Here is a 20,788-nt window from a genome sequence, read left to right as displayed (position 1 = left end):
AACTTCATAAAGAGAGAGAATATTCTCTTGAACCAACTTTATATTCCTCCTTGCCTTATTTATTTGTACCCTGTTGTGTTAGGCACGGTTCTCTAGAAAGACAAAACCAGATTGCTAATAATTATATATATATTTATAAACATAGCTAGATATATAACATAATAAATAAACAGTTAATTAAATTATAAAGCAGTACAAATGGCTCAGTGCAACTCACTCCCATGAGGGAGCTGTGAGACACTGGCAGTCCTTCAAGTCTTGAGGGCCACCAGGTAGTCCTCTGTAGAGAGATCTAGGCTATCCCAGCACAGGCAACAAACAGCAAGGTAGGTCACCAACAGTCAGCCAGTTCACCAACTGCCAGTCCCCAGCTCAAGAGAGGTAAATTACAATTGTGTGGTCTTAAAGGGACCTCAAATTACAGCAACACAGTCCATAGGTTAGGTGTCCCACAGGAAGTGTAGCTTGCAAATTGAGGCACAGAACAAGCAAGGCAGCTGCACACTGGTCTGATGACCAAAGAGCGGGAGACAAAAAAGGCGAGGCTTGCCGAGCCATTCATCTTTCTGCCCTTCAATTAATCCCACATGTGTTTATCAGCCAGGCCGGCACAATAAACTATCTCACCTGTACAGCACCATGTCTCAAAACACTTATTGATTATTGTCTTTAAGTCATCCCCCATTCTTTCTTAAATCCACTCCGATCAGGATCTCATTTCTACAACTCTGCTGAAATTGTTCTTGACAAGTAAGATGTGATGGAAGGTGTTAAGGTCTCCAGTGACCTCCCTCTTATTAAATCCAGTGGTGAATTCCCAAACTTTATTTTACTTGACCTATTAGCAGCGTCTGACATAGGCGGTCATTCCTTATTCTTCAAAGCAAGCACTCTGCTAGATTTATTACTCAAACACAAAATCACTGCCACCAAGTCCATTCTGACTTACAGGATCCTATAGGGCCGGGCAGAACTGTCCCTGCGCATTTCCCAGATTGAATTTTTTCCCAGGAGAAGAATGCTTCATCTTTCTCCCTTAGAGGTGTTGGTGAATTTGAACTACATAATACCAAAAATCCTTTTACATGTTTTCCTTCTGGACAAATGAGCCATTTCTCAGTCTTTGCTGAGCTCTTAACATGGGAATGAACTCAGTTCCCTGCTTGTCTTCCTTCTGTTTCATTATCTTGGGGGGGGGGTCCATCTAGCTTAAAGCTCATCTCCAGGTCAACTTCTCACAAATGTATGTCTCTGGCCCAAACCTTTCTCCAGAACTCTTACGTTGTTAACTCTATACCTGATTCCTCTGTTTGAACATCTAAAAGGGATCTCAATCCAAACATAGTCAAGTTTGAACTCTTTATGAGTTCCTTTGAATCTGTTCGACCCCACAGGATTCCTTCTCTTAGGCAATGGCAGCCCACCCTCTACTTGCTCAGGACTGGAGTCGTCCTGGATCTGTCTCTTCTCCTCACAACTTTCCTTGGTCTCACAGTTCTGCTTTCAAATTCTTCCTCCAAACATTTCCAATCATATATTCTTACCCCCCTGGTCTAAGTTAATAGCAATCTTTGGCCATGATTATGACACTGGCTTTCCTGCTTCTACCACAAGCTAGACTCAACCCAATCATCAGAATTATTCTTTTGAAGAAGTATGTCAAAATATTCCCTCAATCAAAACCCTTTGGATGGCTTCTTGAATCTCTCAAATTAACACTCAGACTCTTTCCATTGGACTCCACGGCCTTATATAATTTGGCTGTCACCGTGTCTTTTGTTTCATCTTATTTTCCCCCTTTTGTTCATGACCTTCCAGTCACGGTGGTCTCCTTGCTGTTCCTTAGGGATACTAGGCATACTCCTAACCTCAGGACCTTTGCATTTGCTATTCTTTCCACCTGGAACACTCATCCCCCCCCAGAAGGCTCACTCCCATGATCAACTTCAGTCCTCGGCTCCAATACCATTTTCTCAGTGAGCCCTACAACATGACCACCCTAGTTAAAATGCACTCCTCCTCTGGCACTTTTCATTCCCCATCCTTACTTTTGTTCTTCAGTATGCACCACCCATCTGATCTGTTTTTAAAAAATCTATATTTTTACTCATTTCTTTGGATTTCTTTGTATGAAAGCTGTATGCAAGCCATGATCTATCTTTTTTTACCCTTTGCTATTTCCCTAGTCCTCAGGACAGGTCCTTGCATACAGCAGGAGCTCATACAGATACCAAATGAGTGATAGCGAGAAAAAAAACCCCAAAAAAACAAAAACCCACACCCACTGCCATCAAGTTGATTCTGACTCCTAGCGACCCTATAGGACAGAAGAAAAGGAATTGCTCCTTTGGGTTTCCAAAACTGTACATCATTATAGGAGCTGAGAGCCTCAGCTTTCTCCTGCAGACCAGCTGATGGGTTCAGACTTCTGACCTGTGGTTAGCAGCCCACCCAAGACATAGCCTGCTAGGACACCAGGGCTCCTTACATGAGTGATGAATGTGTGTAAAAATACTTTTTGAAGAGTTTTTCTTTAAAAGAGATCATAGAAATGGACTGCTGGTAGGGTGATTTTTAAAGTATAATATTACAAAATGCTTAAAGGCTGATGAAAGTGATCCAGTAGATAAGGAAAATTTGATAATCTAGAAGAAAGAAGCATATCTAGGGAACCTATGTTACACAGGCAAGAAGAAATGGCATGTGCTATACATCTAGAGGAACTGGCTTTAGATGGGGCAAAGACATAGAAACAGAAGGGGACGCAAAGAATACAGCTACAGGTGCAAGTAGGTGGGGGTCTTGCAGAATTTCTTCAACTGCTTCTAATTTTTCCACCAGCTGTTTTTTTTCTCCCCTTCATCAGCTGAGATTTATACAGAGAGAAGACACTTGGATTGTGTACCAACAACTATAAAGGGGTGGGCCTCAGGCTCGTCCACACCTTGTCCCTATTGAAGACTCCAAAATTGCCCTTGTGATGCCTGATCTTAAAAAACACTGATAGTTCATGTCAGCCACCAAGTCTTTTCTTCCAAATTAATGCAAATGAACATTCTTGCATTTCCATTTGACTTGCTGCACGTGCTGATTGCTGAAGTCCAATGTAATGAGATTGGTGGTGTAGTGGTTGCGAGCTGGCCTGCTAGCCACAAGGTCAGCAGTTCAAAACCATCAGCCACTCCCAGGAAGAACGATAAAGCTTTCTACTCCCCTAATAAAGAGTTACCGTCTCGGAAACACACAGGGGCAGTTCTACCCTGTCGTATAGGGTCACTATGAGTCAGAATCAACTGGCTGATAGTGAGTTTGTTTGAGAGTGATGCTAACGGAAATGATTTGATGATTGGACTCACCTTTTGTCAGTACGGAGTTGGCATTTCAGAGGGAAGGGAAGGCTAGGTTTACATATACCTGACGGTAATGCCTTTCATGAAAGATGCAAAATTCAACTGGTTAATATTTCTATCCCTCTCTAGTTTCTACACAGCTTGGAAGAAATGAGGGCTTTCACTTTATTACTCTAATTGAATTCCAACTTGGGTAATTATGCCATAATTAAATAAATTTCCCCCATAGTTTTAATTCAGTGACAAATACTGCTAGTCATACTGCTACACTTCACTCCCAGCAAAGCATCCCCACTACGCACGTCAGTGATAAGGGAAGTGATTTATATTTGGAAGAGATATGTCTGAAAAAAACATGTAGCTCATAAAATATTTTAGGTATCATTCATGATTACATATGCTTTGCTCAGCATGAGATAGTATTAATTTCTATTATAATCTTTCATCCAATTTTTCATACGCTTGGTGCCAAAAGAAATAAGGCAGCTAATTAGCTTTTCTTATTTTCAGAACACGTTGTGTTCAGTTATCCAGTTGCTTGTACTACTTGTGTTTTTTTGTTTGTTTCTAAAACACAACTCATTATCCCTGGGTGATACTTGGAGGGTTGGTCTTACTGATTCCCATTTTACAGGTGGGGAAATTAAGGCAATGTTCCCCAAAGTCAGGGAGCTGGCTATTATCAGAGCCAGCTTTGGAACTCAAGCTTGCTCTGATGCCTGGCCCGTGCTCTTTCTGTCCAGTGTTATCTCACACTGGGTCACTATCAATCACCTTCATTTTATTAATGAGAAAATAAAGAATGCCACATTTGTGACCTGTGTCACAGGCCATTCGTTTGTCATAATTAACGATTCCACCAGAAGTCACATGCCCATGCCACTGGGCCCGGATGCTGCCCTTGCTTCTGGAGACTCTGTAGCATCTTTGTGTCTGAGTCTTACTGCTTAGTTCACAGAGCTCATTCCGGAGAACAGAGCACAATGGGATGCAAACTGATGCAAAAGGACTTCAAATCTCAATTGTATTCTAATGACCTTTCTTAAGGGTTTTAATAAAAGGTATTAAAGACAACATGGAAGTACTTACAAATAGCAGCAGTAACAGGGGTGTTACAATGATGCCCTGAAAAGAAATAAAAGAGAAGGTGATCATTTATCAGCATGGAAAGCAGCACACTTTCTTTGGCATTTTAAACTCCGATGCACACATGCGCGTATCCTTCTTACTTTTGCTTAATAAAATCGAGGAGATCCAATCCTGGCTCTCCCGATGATAATGCTCAGACATCAATAAAAGTGCAACGACCCATCTTCCTTACACTCGGCTTTCCATTTTTAAAACTTAAGCTCCCTTCCATGGTGCCTGCTATATCACAGGGGTGGAAGCTGGGGACTGGGAAGCTCTCCCACTCCAAGGCTTTCAACTCTAAGTTGGATAAAGTGCCCCCTTTCGAGAGGAGACAGGTGGTTTTGTCCCAGTCGGGGTCCTCTCCTGAGCAAAGACCACGTCGGTTGTGATGAATGAGATGTCGTGGTTTTGTAATGGGAACTGATCTCCCCTAGGAAATGAGCTGGGATCTCAAAACTCATTTCACTTGATTAGCCCCCATGTCTCAGTGGTGGAAGGCAAGTCTTTCATCTAATTTAGCCACATAGGACCACCTCCGTCCTTCTGTCTCCCCTAGGCGGAAGCGAGCAAAAGATTTGTTTTCGTCGATGACAGCGAACAGTTTGAGGCTGTTGCCGATGAGGCCAGATCCAAGCTTTTAGGTTTCATGAAGTTAAATTTTTAAACTCGGTGTTTGCATTGAGAGTACACGTGACAGGTGTCAGTTTTTGAGCTGCAGCTGGTTATTCGTCCCTCTTAGTTCTTCCTTTCTTTCTCAACACTTTCTCATGATTTCGACAAGACAAAGCCTTTTGTATTTTTATTAATGATTTCTACTTGAACTTGATAATTCCAGAGATAGATAGATAGATAGATAGAGAGAGAGAGAGAGAGAGAGAGAGAGAGACTAACAGAGATCAAAACCAAATTGTCCCCAGGATCCAGGTCTGGGACCATTTTTTTCCTTTGGAAAAAGTCTATCTGTTCTTTAGAAAGAAGTACTTTTGTCTCTAAAGGAATAGAATTCCTTGGGATGTGATCCAAGAAGAACTGGCATATGCCAAATGTACATTGGTCTCATGACTCTCTTGGGCATATGCCCATGTGACCATATACCATATACCACACAGATTTGCTTTCTTACTAAATAATGGAATAAATGCTTCTTTATTATATAAACTTTTGCAACTGGCAAAGAGGAATGTAACATTTTAATTTACATGTTATATTTAAGTGTACGCATTAATATGTGTAATTCTGTCTCATCAACTCCATCGGCTGAACCAGGCTCTACCTAGCACATTTACAAGAGCTAAAATGGCAAAAGAAGACTGAACTACTACCTTCCAGTGACACAAAATATGGTTATCCAACTTTGGGAAGAGCTCTCAACTCCACACGGTCGTGTTATTGACACTTTACACAATGTTGCACATTCTAATCTAAAAGTGAGAATTGCTCCCTAGTGTCAGCCTATATGGGAGCCACTGGCGTGGTCCACACATTTGATGATGCAAACGACTGATGGATTAGAATAATGAGTCAGTATATATTTTAGAAAATGAAGACGGGATTAGACTTAAAAGAGTATCACCTAGCTTAATCAGTCTGACTTTTGTTACCCACCAATGTACCAAAATTCAGAGAAAGGCTAATAGAAACATGCATTAATGTTAATTACAAATAGCTATAACACTGATAAGACATCTAACAAACAAGACATAGTATCTGTGATAGGGTAAGATTTTTCACCCAGTCAGAAGGTTGAGCATTATCACCACTCTGGGGACACACTTAACTTTTGGCAGATGCCACATGATATCGTTAACTCTGACAAGAGCGTCATAATTAAGTTTTTGTGAAATCATTATAATGATCATTAAAATAGTAAGAGCTAACAGAGGGAGTTCATCGATGCCACGCTGGTGTTAAATAGCAAACTTGGCATTTCTTGCTCTTCCTGATGCCCAGCTCTTTTTCTTCCTTTTTTCTCATTCATGGGATGATAAGACATGCACTGCCCTTGAGTTGATTCTGACTCATTGTGACCCTATGGGACAGAGGAGAACTGCCCCTGTAGGTTTCCGAGGCTGTAAATCCTTATGGGAGCAGACAGCCTCATTTTGGTACCACAGCACAGCTGGAGGACCCAATTGCTGGCCTTGCAGTTAGCAACCCAACAGGTTACCCACTACGCCACCAGGGCTCCTCGGATGATCATCGTAGTACTGCCAGGCCATGCAGAGCATCTTGCTTTAGCACTTGCAAGACATTTAAAATTCGGAGGGAATTAGCCCCATTTTATACACGAGAAAATGGATGTTCAGAAAAGCCAAGTAACCCGCCCAAAATCATACAGCAAATAAATAGGAAACCATGGACTTGAGGCAGCTTCTTCCATCTCCAAATCCAGAACTCACTCCACTGCAACATTAGTAACTGGGTAGTAGATTTAAGAGGACGGTGAAGTTTTCTGCAGAGTTCTGCTTATGGCATCTGTGTTGGTTTTAGCTGCTATAGGATCTTATCTCAGAGTCAATAACCAGCTCTCAGAGGCAAGCTCGGTCTGGGGAATAGAGCCGCATTCTCTGCATATTTGGGGGTTTTGCCTGAATACTTCAAGTGTGTGCTGACCAACACATCATGGGTTTTTGTTTTTAGCTCTTCCAAGGGCTTATATTTGTGCCCCAAATATGAAGTTCATTAACTACCACAGAATTATTATATGATACCGAAGCCGACTGTTCAGTTGTATTTGGAAATGGGTCAGTCCTGATGCCATTAACTCTGATGAAAGCATTGTAGTTAAAGATTTTTTTCTTATTATTTGTTTTTGCTTGATTTTTTCTTTTATTTTCCCTAACAGTTTTATTGGCATATAATTCACATATCATTATAGTTCAATAGTCCAATCACATCAAGAAGAGTTGCACAATCATCATCATAATCAGTGTTAGAACATAATTAAGTCTTTTGTGAAGTCATTACAACCATTATTAAAACACTAAGAGCTGACATATGGAGTATTTATTTTGTTTCAGCTACTAGGCTAAGAATTAATGTATATTACACAATCCTTACAATAACTCTATGAGATACCGCAACCAACCAATTGCTATCAAGTCAATTCTGATTCATAGTGATCCTATATAGGCCTTATTAGGCTATAAGTCTTTACAGGATTAGGATAGCCCCATTTTTCTCCCAAGGAGTGACTGGTAGATTTGGACTGTCGACTTTAGCAGTCCATTTACTAGGTGAGGAAACAGCCTCAGGGACAAGTGAACTAGTAAGAGGCAATGCCAGGATTGAACCCACAACTCTCTGGATGCCAGAGCTTGTGCTCTTCCTGGGTCTAGACAACAGCTTTGCAATCTCCAGCTATTTTCTCAGGGTTCCACTTCGGGAGTAGGGCTGAGGGGAACTTCAGACTCAGGGGGTCTTTGGGACAGCATAGCAGGAGGCCTGGCGATGAGTGGTGACAAGTTAGACAGCTAACTGCAAGACCCAAGGGAGAAAGATGGGGCTTTTACTCCCTTGATGAGCTAGTCTCCACATTCCACAGGGATAGCCCTACCCTATCCTACGGGTCACCTTGGGTAGGCATTGACACGATGGCAATGGGTTGTGATGACATGAAAGGGAGAAATCAATCTTTGTGAGAAATGGAGAATGTGATTCTAATACAGCAGTTTTAAGGCAAGATTTTGCATATATCAATGGTAGCAAGAATGAGCTGCAAATTGAAACGGCGCCTGAAATAATCAATGACAAATCAGTAAGTCCAGTCAACATGTAATGTTCTCTCAAAGAAGTAAAAAGGCTCAATTTGATTTATTTTCCTTACAAATATGTAATGGTTAAAATCCAAAGAGACAATGGGATGAGCAAGCACAAGAAGATGTCACCTCATTCCATCGACATTCAAGGTCAAGACTTGGTGTCAGCATTCCTGAAGGCGGGGTGGTAAGCTAAGCTTTCTGAACACAACACCTGAAGAAGTCAATTCACAAAGTTTCATTATCTCCTGATCAACTTTCAAAGAAAAATCCATTTACACCTCTGATGTGAATGGTTGGGCAAATGCACTTCCATGATTTTACTGGAAAGGGAAAAAAAAGTGTCATCTGAGACATTGTGATTTAGTCACATTAAAATCCAAATAGAGAAGCAAATGAACACAAAACAACCAAACTGTTTATATGCTTCTGTCAGTCGTAGGACTTGCTACAACTGCAAAATGGAAGTGAACTCCTAATTTGTGTATAACAGGAAAATCCCATCAAAGGTGTTCCTCTAATAACTACCGGGCTCACACAGATCCTAACTGATTTAGATTTATTTCTCCAGGATAGTGGAAGTTAGAAATGGTGCCTTTCTGTTTTCCTTTTTAAAATTCAAAGGTACTAACTCAAAGACCTGTGTTAATCAGGTCAATGATCCCAGAAGGAGAGGACCTCAGTTTTGCAAGGTCGTATGACAGCCAGCCTCCACCCCCCGGGTCTCGAGCACCCTCGCCTGTGGTGTGTGTGCCTTTGACAAGAGGACTTTCTGGACAGGAAACGCTCTCCTCAAGGCCAACAAGCCCATGGCTGAAGCTCTCCCCAAAGAGAAAGCTTTTTCTTCTGCTAGGTCCCAAACCTCGCTCAGGACTGCGCAGGTATCCCGTGGAGATACCCTGAAGGTCTCATCCCTTCAGCAGGCCTGGTGATGCAGTGCTTTAAGTGCTCAGCTGGTTTGGACCCCCCAGCAGTTCTGCAGGAGGAAGATGTTGCCCGTCTGCTGTGGTAAAGATGACTGCTTTGGAAACCCCTGGGAGAGTGGTACCTTATTCTCTACGGTCAGGTCACTATGGTTTGTTTCTTCACCCTCCCTACCTTCAAACAAACAAACAAACCAAACTCATCTCCATGGAGTCGGTTCTGACTCATAGGGATACAGTAGGTCAGGGTAGAACTGCCCTGTGGGTTTTCAGGACTGTAGCTCTTTGTAGGAGTAGACAGCCTCATCTTCCTCCCATAGAGGGCTTGCTGCTCTTTCTCTCTCCAAGGGGCTGGTGACTTTGAACTGCTGGCTTTGCAGTTAGCAGCCCCCATGTAACCACTACACCACCTTTTAACCATGCTTTAAGATGCCTCCTGAATACGGTACATAAACCCCCCTCAATCTTAGGTTATTTCCTAAGGAGACAGCCCTGGGGGTATAGGAGTTAAAAGCACACGACCTGATAACTGAAAGATCAGTGGTTCAAACCCACTAGCCACTTACCAAGGGAAAGACATGTCCATCAGCTTCCATAAAGATTTACAGCCTTGGAAGCCCGCCGGGGCAGATCTAGCCTGTCTTACAAGGTCATCGTGCATTGCAATCGATAGCAGGGGGTTTGGTTCGGCTGGCGATTTGCAAGTAAGGCCAAAGGTAGCACTTTGGTTCCCACGGCATGTCTTCTCTAGGTTTCTCCTCAGCAGGGTGTGTGTCCTCTCTTACACATACTCTCACCCAGATGGATTTAAGAGTCTGCAGCAATTTCTCTGAGGAATCTACCTTGGTTTGACTTGTTATTTACTATCGATCAGGGTTAATTCGACAGATTTGTTTGCAGTGAAGATGGAAATAATTTCTGGCTGGTGGAGAGAATGACTCCAATGCTAAGGTTTTATTGTGCTCCAGGCCTTAAGCTGCTGTGTCGGTAATGGGTTGCTGTTGTTGTCCATTGCTGTTGAGTTAATTACAGCTCATGGCAATGCCAGGCAAGCATCGTAGGGGCATCATCAGAGGGTTAAGGCCATGACCTTCCAGAAGCAGACTGCCAGCTATATCTTACAAGGCAACTCTGAGTGGTTCAAACTGGTCACTGTGCAGGGATTGAGAAAGCCATTCTGATGGGGGATGCCTGGTCTCCTTGGAAGCAACTTTCATCCCTCAGTATTCAATTAAATAAATGTTGGATGTGTGGTCCTTCTACATTCATAAGAATGTCCCTTTTTTTAACTTTGAAAGTTATATTTTGATGTCTTTTATTCTGTCCTGGTACTTATATGAAGATCACTTAGAAAACTTATATAAATGTCTCCTAAAAGCTACCTTGAGTACTTGTAGCACAATAAGGGGATTGAGCAGCTGCTATTGAAATAAATAACACACAAGGGGGACCATGCAAATCAAGTATACTGGTTGCTAGCAGGGGTCTTGGTCAGTGTTGCCATCCTGCTAGTCTTAAAAAGTCATCCCACAGGTAGGACGTGGGGGATCTCACTACCATCAAGAAAGAAGAGCCAGGTGTGGAGCACAGCCTTTGGCCCCCTGATTCTCACATTGCACTTCCTTGGTGCAGCAGACAAAGAGCTATGGCACTGAAGACAGGGGTGGCTGGTGACAAGCAATAGCAGAGAAATGGTGGCAGCAGAAGCAAGTGACTGGCACAAGATAGCTTTCGGCTTCCAGGCCCACAGAGCCAGAAAACTGAGTGACCTTATAGAGGAGGTTTTCTCAGAGTGGAGTGCCTCTGGGCACGTATCTGTAGAGCTATGATTGCGGGTCCACAGAGCTCAAGCTAAGCACCTTTAGATGGTAGCTTACGGGTGGAATAGGGTGCTTCTGGGCACTTAACTGGCAGAGCTGAAAGAACATTGTAACATTTTCTCAAACAGAGTAAGGGGCCTGGGGCCGGAGGCTCAGCGTCAGAGCCTGAGGTGTGTCTCTAGGTATGGCTGCGAAGAGGAGGCTGAGCAGCCAGAAGAACTGCATTTTGATTTGTTTCTGATCCTATTATTTCCCTGATAAACTCCCCAAGTTGAGAGTACTGTCTATGAGTTATATGTGGTCACTGTAAAATGATCACGCCCAGAAAAGAAACACTGAGTACGGAAGGAGGGAAGTTTGTTAACAGAATTGGTTTGAAGGTGGAGGAATGTCTGCCCTCCTTCACAGGAGTGAGCTTGGGCTGTTGGTGTGGGTGATGGCTCTACCTTCACTTCCTCGTCAGAGAGGCCAGTTCCTTCCGTCACACCATCTTTACAATCATAGTATCTTTGAAACGAGAGAAGTTCTATCAAACTAACATGCAACGAGTAAGATGAACGTGTACATCCTATGGAATAGAATATAAGGGATTTGGGAGACACCTAAATTTAAACCAAATGACCAAGGCTTATGGTCTCAGGGAAAAAAATGGTCTTGTAAGTATAGTTATCAAAATATGTACATGAAAAAATCAGAGAGAGAAATAAAAAAGACACATTTGAAACCTAGGGTAGAAAAGGTTGGAAAGAAAGTGTGGTTGGTTGGCAGATGGAGGCCTCTGCCACTACTTTTTTCTTTAAACTTGGACCTTCAGAGAGTAAATCTCTTTTTAAACTTTAGCAGCTTTGTCCGGGCAGAGAATGTCCTAGCAGTAGGCATCGCCATCCGGTTTCTTTAACAGTCACGCTGCCCAATCGTGAGGATGGACAACTGCTCCGGGTTATTTGAGGTGGAAGAGACTACCTCACCACGCAGCGAATTCTCCCTGCTCGGAGTCTCTGCTTGCCAAGATTTCCATCCCAATGGTGCTGTCCAAGTGGCATTTCTGAAAATGAGAGTACTCTGAGGGGCTGACACCAGGCCCCTGGAACACAGCCTCCGGGCAGGGGGTATGCTAATGACAGTGAGCTTCTGGATCATCAAAGCCAAGGACTGCAGTGGCCTCCTGTGAGGTTCTGCTTAAGCAGCACCTGGCCTGTGAAGATGACAGTACGTTAAATTAAGCAAATGTTTGTTGAGTGCTAGGTATGTTAGTAACCCTTACAGGACAGAATGGAGCTGCCCCTACGGGTTTCCTAGGCTGGCATCGTTTTTATGGGAAGAGAAGTTCTCATCTTTCTCCCACAGATTGCCTGGTGGTTTCAAACTGCGGACCTTGTGATCGACAGCCCAACAAATAACCACTATGCCACCAGGGCGTATATGGCTGCCGTGAGTTGTAATCGACTTGATGGCAGTGAATTTGGTCATGATTGTTCTGGGTCAAAGATAAATACAATAGTTCATGTCTATAAAGGGGTCCCATTATAGAAGTATGCTTCTAACGTTCACCCTTCTCGTAATAAATACCTTCACCATCTTTTCCCCAAAGGATTATGATTGTTTCAGATCAAACTTAAGGATATTATGTATAATGAAGGGGGTTCCGCTCTGAAATTTTGTGGGAAAATTCCTGTATCTTTAAATTTCATTCTTCCATAAACTTTTGAAGCCTCATATATATTCACATTAAATGTTATCTTATTAGATTTGGCCTATCTTCTTTTTTCAGATTTCAATCTGTCACTGATACATTCAACACATGTTTACTGAGTGACTACAGACCAGGCCCTTATAGATGCTGAGGAATTATGGTGACTGGGACATATATACTTGGTGCTCTCAAAATTAAAATAACAATAATAGCAGAATCACAAGATGATGATGAGTATTTAGAAATGGAAATCTCAGCATGCTTATTAGGAGCAAGGGGACAACTTAGTTAACTAAAGGAAGACGTCAGCCAAGCAGAGGAGAGGTCGTTGAAAGGAAGTTGACGGAGAGAACAAGCAGGCAGGAAGAGGAGTCTGTATAAAGATTTGGAAGCAAATGAGACTGTTAAGTGGAAGTGGAGAGTAGACGTTATGGAGAATGAAGCTAGAAGCCAGACTAGTTGATTTAGTAACACATGCTACTGAGTTTGTTCTTCCTTTCAAAGCAAGGGGAAGCCAATTAAGGGGCTGTTGCAGGCATGGCGTGGGGGAGGGCCTGTGGCCATGGCACAATAATATCTATGTTTTGATAAAAATCACTGAGTAGAGTTGAGACAACAGATTATAGGGGAGGATGATTGAAGACAGTAAGACTAATTAAGAAGTTATGCAGAAATTCAGCCACGGATTGATTTGGTCTAAAGGGATGAACCTTTAGAGATCTACATAGATATAAGAGATTCAAGAACTAGTTGAGGGGCAGGTTGGTTGGTTAAGTAAACAGGAAAGGTGGCTGAAAAAAAGGGGCAGTTTCTTAGTTTTCGGAATTAACTTTTTCTTGATAAAAGAGATAAATTGTTAAGCCAGTTCCTGAGACCGAGCAGAATAGGGGAATGATTTTAAATTTTTCATTAATTGATGAACTTTTTCTTGGAGAAGATGCCAGGTGGCCTTGAGTGAGAGAGATGATAAGTCGTGGGATATATATAGATATAGTTGAGAAGGGAGCTAGAGTGGCGACACAGAGCATGTGACTCCTCAGCCCATGTTTGGTGGTTCAAGTCAGTGGACATCAATGAGAACACCCAGGGAGCAGATGTCCAGTGGGCAAGGAAGGGCACTCGGGCCGAACTCACGTGCAGAAGAGAAGCCGACAGAGAAAATGGAAAAGGAGCAGCCAGAGGGCAGAGAAGCAAACCAGAGCAGCGCCATGGAAAACAAAGGATACGAAGGAAGCTTGGAACAAAGGCGAGCTTGTGTAGAGGCAGTCAGCTAAGCAACAGGGTGCAGACTGAAGCTCATGAGAGGCGGAGGGCAAAACGAACTCGAGGGGAGGGAAGAGAGATGCAGCCTGACCAACGCTGTTAGAGTGTAGAGAAGTCAAGCTTGAGGGGGATGAATGTAACTTTAAGGAAGTTATTATCACGACTATGTTGCCATTGGTTTTAGGTTTGGGTTTGGATGAGAGAGAACTGAGTATTTTCAAAGCTTTTATCAATGTCCCAAAGGGGGATGTGGGACACCGATTTAGTGTATTCATGCATCTAAGCAGCAGCCCAAAGGGCAGGGTTTCGAGAGCACAGCCTGTACTCTGTAAAAGGAGGAAAAAGGACAGCGGGCACACAGGTGCAGGTAGACTTGTTGACCATGTTGGAAAGCATCTGCACGTAAGTGTTTTTGTTTTCACTGCTAAATATAAGTGAGGATTTTCCTGAAAAGAAAATGTGCTGGTTCAAGTTGTGTGTACTCTTGGCAGGGCCGCGATATCCTCCGTGGTTTGGAAGTGATGATGGAATGGACCTTCATGAAGAGATACGCAATGATGGAATCACTTTCCACAGGGAGATATGCTATGAGCAGGCGCTCAACTGGCAGGAATACTTGGGGAGAGTGTTACCTCCTTCCATCGGGCCCGTTCGGCTTTGTCTTATAGGATAGCTCTGAGTTGGAATCAACTCTACGTCCCAGAGTTTGGTTTGGCTCCATTTAAGAAGAGCACATGAGATACACAGAGCACATGAGACACACGCGACCACCCACCTGTATGCAGATCTTTCCTTCTGCATGACGTGGGTGGATTTACTCTCACTTCCTCTCAGTGCTCTCTACACACCCAGTTTCCTCAACAAGCATACGTGTAACATGGCCAATGTCTGCGCACACATCTATTTTGTTATCCTGAAATAAATTTCTAGTGAAAGTTTCCACAGACACACACGCGCACACACACAAGGAGCCCTAATAGTGTTGTCAGGCAGGCATCAGACTAACCAAAGGTTAACAGATCAAATCTACTAGCCACTGACAGGAGAGAGATGAGGCTGTTTTTTGTCTCATTGAGACTTACAAAGTCTCAGCAACCCTATCTAGGGGCACTATGAGTTGGAATTGACTGGCTGGAGGCAGTGGGTTGTATATATTATAGAGACATAATCTTATATAAGAAGATTTAATTTGAAGACTCTACTCCTGTTTTACACTATACCTTTTGTGTTAGTCTGGGTACATTACAGCAACACATCCACAGAAACTCCTATGTATAAGAGAGGTTTTATATAAAGGTTAAGTGCGCATCAAGAAAACATCCCAACCCAGTGCTGCCCAAGCCCACAAGTCCAACGTTAACCCATATGTCCTACATCAATCCACAAAGTCCTCCGCCATCTCACAAAACAGACGCAATAATGCTGACTGCAGGAGGAAAGCCAAATCAGTGAACGTGTAAGCATCTCAGGGCTGGCAGGGGTCTCCACATGGCTGCTCCAGCACCCAGGGTTGCATCAGGGTAGGTCCAAGTGGTTTCTCCTCAGGGATCTTGCAGGAAGTGAGCCTTGCCAGCTGAAACAGGGAACTGGCTAAGGCAACTGCACCCTGGACTGGCCATCAGAAAGCAAGAGACCTGAGAACTAGAAAGGCGAGGCTCACTGAGCCATTTATCCCTCTGCCCTTCAATGAACCCCACATGTGTTTATCAGCCAGGTTGGCGTAATAAACATTAGCTATCTCACCTTTGAATAGCCATTATATTTTTAACAGAAGTTAGTGAAACAAACTTTTACTTTTCCTAAAAAACTTTAACTATGACTAAATTTTAACTAAAAACGGTTGGTTTTTAGTGACTTCATGCTGATTTCAAAATATCACACAATATTCCCATCATTTAATTAATCACGCTTCAATTTTTCTCTAGACGGAGGTTGGAATTCCCAGTTAGTCATGTGCAAAACCCACTTCCTGCTCCTGCTTGGTATTTGCAATGACATTTGTATACCCCTAGTTCCTGTGCCGTTATGATTTGCCAAAGAGAGTGAGTCCTTCAGCCACCCTGGGGGCTTGCTCTCCTGGGCCCCCGGGGGTCGTTGTCTGGGCCAGCAGAGTCTGCTTATTCTGCATCTGCTCTCCTTTGGGGCCAATACTGACGAGACGTTACAGCGTCTAATCTGAGGAGGGTGCTCCTGGCCGCAGGGGACAGACGCAAAGAAAAGGAGGGGATATTACAGAAGCGGAATCCCTCCCAGAACGGGCCATGTGTAGGGCCTTGATAGAGATAAAGGATGCATCTTGAGGGAAAACGGCATCCGGTCTTCTCTTACTTCAGGACAGGGGAAGCTCCCCATCATCGGCCTCAGCTGCCCAAGACGGATCCTAGGAGGCTGCCTTCCAAGGCATCAGTGGGTGGGTTCGAACTGCTCACGTTTTGGCCAGTGGTTGTGCCACCCATGGCCCCTGCCACTCACATTTTTGCTAGGTGAGTGAATGAAACGCTTCTCTCAGGGAGCTGCATGTCCACTGGCTGAGAAATACACACTTGCTAAAAAGCTTTAAAACACTTAGGTCTGGCAGTCATGGAAACTGTTGTAAGCTCTTAGCCTGTGTTCATTCACTCAATCCGCACAGCAAACCGCCGTTAGAGGGTTGTTTTTTTTTTTTGTTTTTTTTTTTACAAAACTAGCAAGCAATAAATGGCAAACGGGAAGCTAGGCGTGCAGTTTACCTCGACCCAGAATCCCGCCTGGTCTCTGCCTCACGCATTCTATTACAGTGGCGAAGAAGTCTTGAGTCTATACCCAAGTCAGAAAATTCTAGTTGAAATGGACGGTAGAGAGAGTTTGCTGTGTCACCTTACCCAGGGCCAAATTGAGGCTGGAGGAAGAACTGTCTCTCACCCACTGGAGTTAGTGGAACACAGGACATCAACAAAATGGCTCAAATACCCTGCTCAGTTATTTACTCATTTAAATACAGGACCTCCTATCGTAAACACATAACCTCCTATAATAAATACATCACTTCTCAGAAACTGGTTGAGTCGAACCAAATCCCCCAGAGGAGACCTAAAGCTATCATTACTCAGCGCCACGTTCTGTGTTTTCATTACATGCACCCAGCATGAAAGACTTCCATGACATGAAAACAGGCTAGTGTCAGGCTTTTTGAAAGAAATTCCGTTTCGAACTGGGCTCCCTTCTCCTCCCCGAACTAGCCACACACTGGCAACAAGACCACTTGGGATGATTTGTAGTGAGGGCAAAAGCAATCCAGTGACACAGTGGATAGAGGGGACAGTCAGAGGCTACAGAGGCTAGAGAAAGACGGCAAGGACAAAGTGATTTGGGGAAGATTTTCTTGTAGGTCTCTGGATGCCAAAAGAAATTTCTAGAACAACTGTGAACCTGTTTTCTTTTAAATAGAACCTTTTGAGAAATGGTTTCATCAAGCCTTGTGTTTGGACCTTGACCATAAGCCAACACACCGCACAGACTGCGTCGATACTGTGATAAGAATGGGTTTGTCAGACAGCTCATCCATTCCTCCCGGATGTGTCCACAGGTCAGTACAAGAGCTAGCTGTGATGATCGATATGAATTGTAAGGAAGGGCCAAATGAATACAGACCTGCCTCATAGCATATGGTTATGATCCAATTTGCTCCATTTAAAATAACAGTCCTGAGTCAGAGCACTAGTACAGCTTAGAAACCCGAGCTTGGTCAGTCAGGAGAAGATAGTGAATTGACTGCTGGTCCTAAAAGTACACAATCCCCCTTCACACCTGCGCATCATCAGCATACAGGCTCTCTTCACATCACCAAGGCAAAGAGGACTGAGGACTCCCATATGCAGGCAGACTTTCGGTGATCTCATCTTGCTGCCCCTCCCCCCACCTCCACTATTGATTTCAATTTTAAAACAGATTTCAGCTTAGTAACAATTTTAAATAAAAATATCAGTAGGTAGGAGAAGAGCAACATACAGTGCGATATACCATGAACTGAACAACCTAGAGATGGTCCCCTGTAAGGCAACCCAATACAAACCCACGGCTACTTGGCTGATTCTGACTCAGCATGACCCAACAGGACAGGGTAGAACTGTTCCTTTGGGTTTCTGAGGCTGCAATTTTAAAAATTTACATTAATTAGGAGTTAATACATATATCATATAATACCACAATTCAATCACATCAAGCAGAATTGTACAATTGCTATCACAATCAGTTTCCAAACAGTCTTTTCCCTCCTGGACTCCTTGACATTGTCTCCCTTTTACTGCCCCCCCGCCCAAACCCTTATTCTACTTGCTGTCTGTATAGGTTCATTAATCCAAGGCTGTAATTTTTATTATTATTGAATACTTTTATTGGGGGCTCTTACATCTCTCATCACAATCCATACATTCATCGTGTCAAGCACATATGCCGCCACCATCATTTTCAAAGCATTTTCTTTTTACTTGAGCTCTTGATATCAGCTCCTCATTTCTCCCCCGCCTGCCCTCCCTCCTGAACCCTAGATAGATTATAGATTATTATTTTCATATCTTACATCATCCTCTGTTGGCCTTCACCCACTTTTTTGTTGTTTGTCCTCCTGGGAGGGGGTTATATGTTGATCCTTGTGATTGATCCCCCCTTTTTCCCCTACCTTCCCCTAATCCTCCTGGTATCTCTATTCTCATTGTTGGCCATGAGAGGTTTAACTATCCTGGATTCCCTGTGTTGTGGACTCTTATCTGTAGCAGGGTGCATGCTCTGGTCTAATCCGATTTGTGAGGTAGAATTAAGGTCATGATAGTGGGAGGGAGGAAGCATTAAAGAACTAGAGGAAAGTTGTGTGTTTCATCGATGCTACACTGCACCCTGACTGGCTCATCTCTTCCTTGTGATCCTTCTGTAAGGGGAGGTCCAATTTTCTAAAGATGGGCCTTGGGTCTCCACTTCATGCTCTCTCCCCTCCCCCCCAATTCACATTGGTATGATTTTGTTCTGGGTATTTGATGCCTGATACCTTATCCCATTGACACCTCATAATCACACAGGCTGGTGTGCTTCTTCCATGTGGGTTTTGTTGCTTCTGAGCTAGATGACCACTTGTTTATCTTCAAGTCTTTAAGACCCCAGATGCTATATCTTTCGATAGCCGGGCATCATCAGCTTTCTTCATCACATTTGCTTATGCACACATTTTATCTTCAATGATCTTGTTGGGAAGGTGAGCATCACAGAATGCCGATTATTAGAACAAAGTGTTTTTGTGTTGAGGGAGTACTTGAGTGGAGGCCCCATGTCCATCTGCAACCCTAGTTCTTAACATATAGGTAGAAGTACATAGATCTATTCCCCTCTCATTATATAAAAATATATTTACATATGTATATGCCTGTATTTAGACCTCTATAAATGTCCTTTGCCTCCTGGTTCTTTCCACTCTTAGGCTGTACATTTTTATTGCAGAAGACATCATTTTTATTGGAGAAGACAGCCTCATCTTTCTCCCATAGCACAGCTGGTGGAGTTGAACTTTCGCCCTTGTGCTTAGCAACCCAATGCCTAAACTCACTAAGCCACCAGGACCCCCCAATAGGGCAGACATACCCAAAGGCTGACAGAACCCTTAAAGGCAGAAGTAAAAGCAATGATGAGGTGTGAACATGTCTGTCAGTTTATGGGAGTTGGCAAATGGATGTTGCCTTTTTACAATCGTGTTATTTTTAATATAAAAGTTCAAAAATTAATCCAAGTAAATCACCTACTAATCATCAAGTTTCATCTAACGGTCCAGGAAAATGCAAAAGAGCTCCAAACCAAACCCACTGCCATTGAGTTGATTGTGACTCCTAGCAGCCCTACAAGAACAGTTCTTGTAGGTTTCTGAGATGATAAAGCTTTACAGGAGCCTGACTACTCTCCTTGGGAACAGCTGGTGGTTTCGAACTGTCGAACTTATTAGAAGTCCAACACTTACCTCACCACACCACTCACTAAAAAACACTTGTTAAGTGTTCTTTAAAGTGTTTAGAGTTTAATGCTTAAAATTCCTATGGTGAATTGCTAACAACTGGTCCTCATTCATTTCTGGTTGTCGAATTATACACAAATACCCCACAAAAGGTCCCTGGTGGAGTAGTGGTGGCATGTTGGGTTGCTAAGCACAAGGTCAGCAGTTTGGATTCACCAGCCGCTCCGTGGGAGAGAAAGGAGGCTTTCTGCTCCTTTAGCGCAGTGGTGCTCCACCTTCCAAATGCCGCGATCCTTGCATACAATTCCTCATGTTGTGGTGACCCCCAACCATAACATTATTTTCGTTGCTACTTCATTATTGTCATTTTGCTAGTGGTGTGAATCAGGCAACCCCTGTGAAAGGGTCGTTTGACCTCCCAAGGGGTCGCAACCCACAGGTTGAGAATACTGATTTAAGCCTCAGAAACTTCAGTGAGCTTCTCCTATACTAGCACTATGGGACGGAATCGACTCAATGGTAATGGGTTTGGATTTTGCTATTTTTAATCCCCCATAATGTTTCAGTACTCCTACATAATTACTTCTAGGCCTAAAGTATGGGTGCTGTCACTATGTAATTTTCTAAAAGAAATAGCTAACATTTATACATAACATATAATACATATAATATAGTGTATATATATATTAAAGAATATATTTATATATAAACATAAATTTAAATGTATATTTAATATAATATATTAACATATATAACTGTTTGTATGTGTATAAAGATTAGATATGTGAGATCTATATCTAAACTTCACATATTTCTCAACTATGTATGTACATATATATCATATATACACTCAAGGGAAATATATAAATATCTGAGAGG

At 43.0% G+C, this 20,788-nt stretch overlaps 1 protein-coding gene across 1 annotated transcript in view; it reads right to left on the bottom strand.

Annotated features, from left to right (window-relative positions):
- SLC10A7 (solute carrier family 10 member 7) overlaps positions 1-20,788 on the bottom strand; it is a 289,125-nt gene that overhangs the window by 81,284 nt on the left and 187,053 nt on the right. The window contains exon 6 of the mRNA XM_075543721.1: positions 4,440-4,475. Coding sequence (XP_075399836.1) covers positions 4,440-4,475 — 36 coding nt within the window. The remainder of the gene's footprint in view (positions 1-4,439; positions 4,476-20,788) is intronic.

Source organism: Tenrec ecaudatus, chromosome 3 (assembly GCF_050624435.1).
Source record: "Tenrec ecaudatus isolate mTenEca1 chromosome 3, mTenEca1.hap1, whole genome shotgun sequence".
NCBI classification, from domain to species: domain Eukaryota; kingdom Metazoa; phylum Chordata; class Mammalia; order Afrosoricida; family Tenrecidae; genus Tenrec; species Tenrec ecaudatus.
The sequence above is the reverse complement of the archived record's forward strand: the minus strand, read 5'-3'. Positions and strand labels throughout refer to the sequence as shown.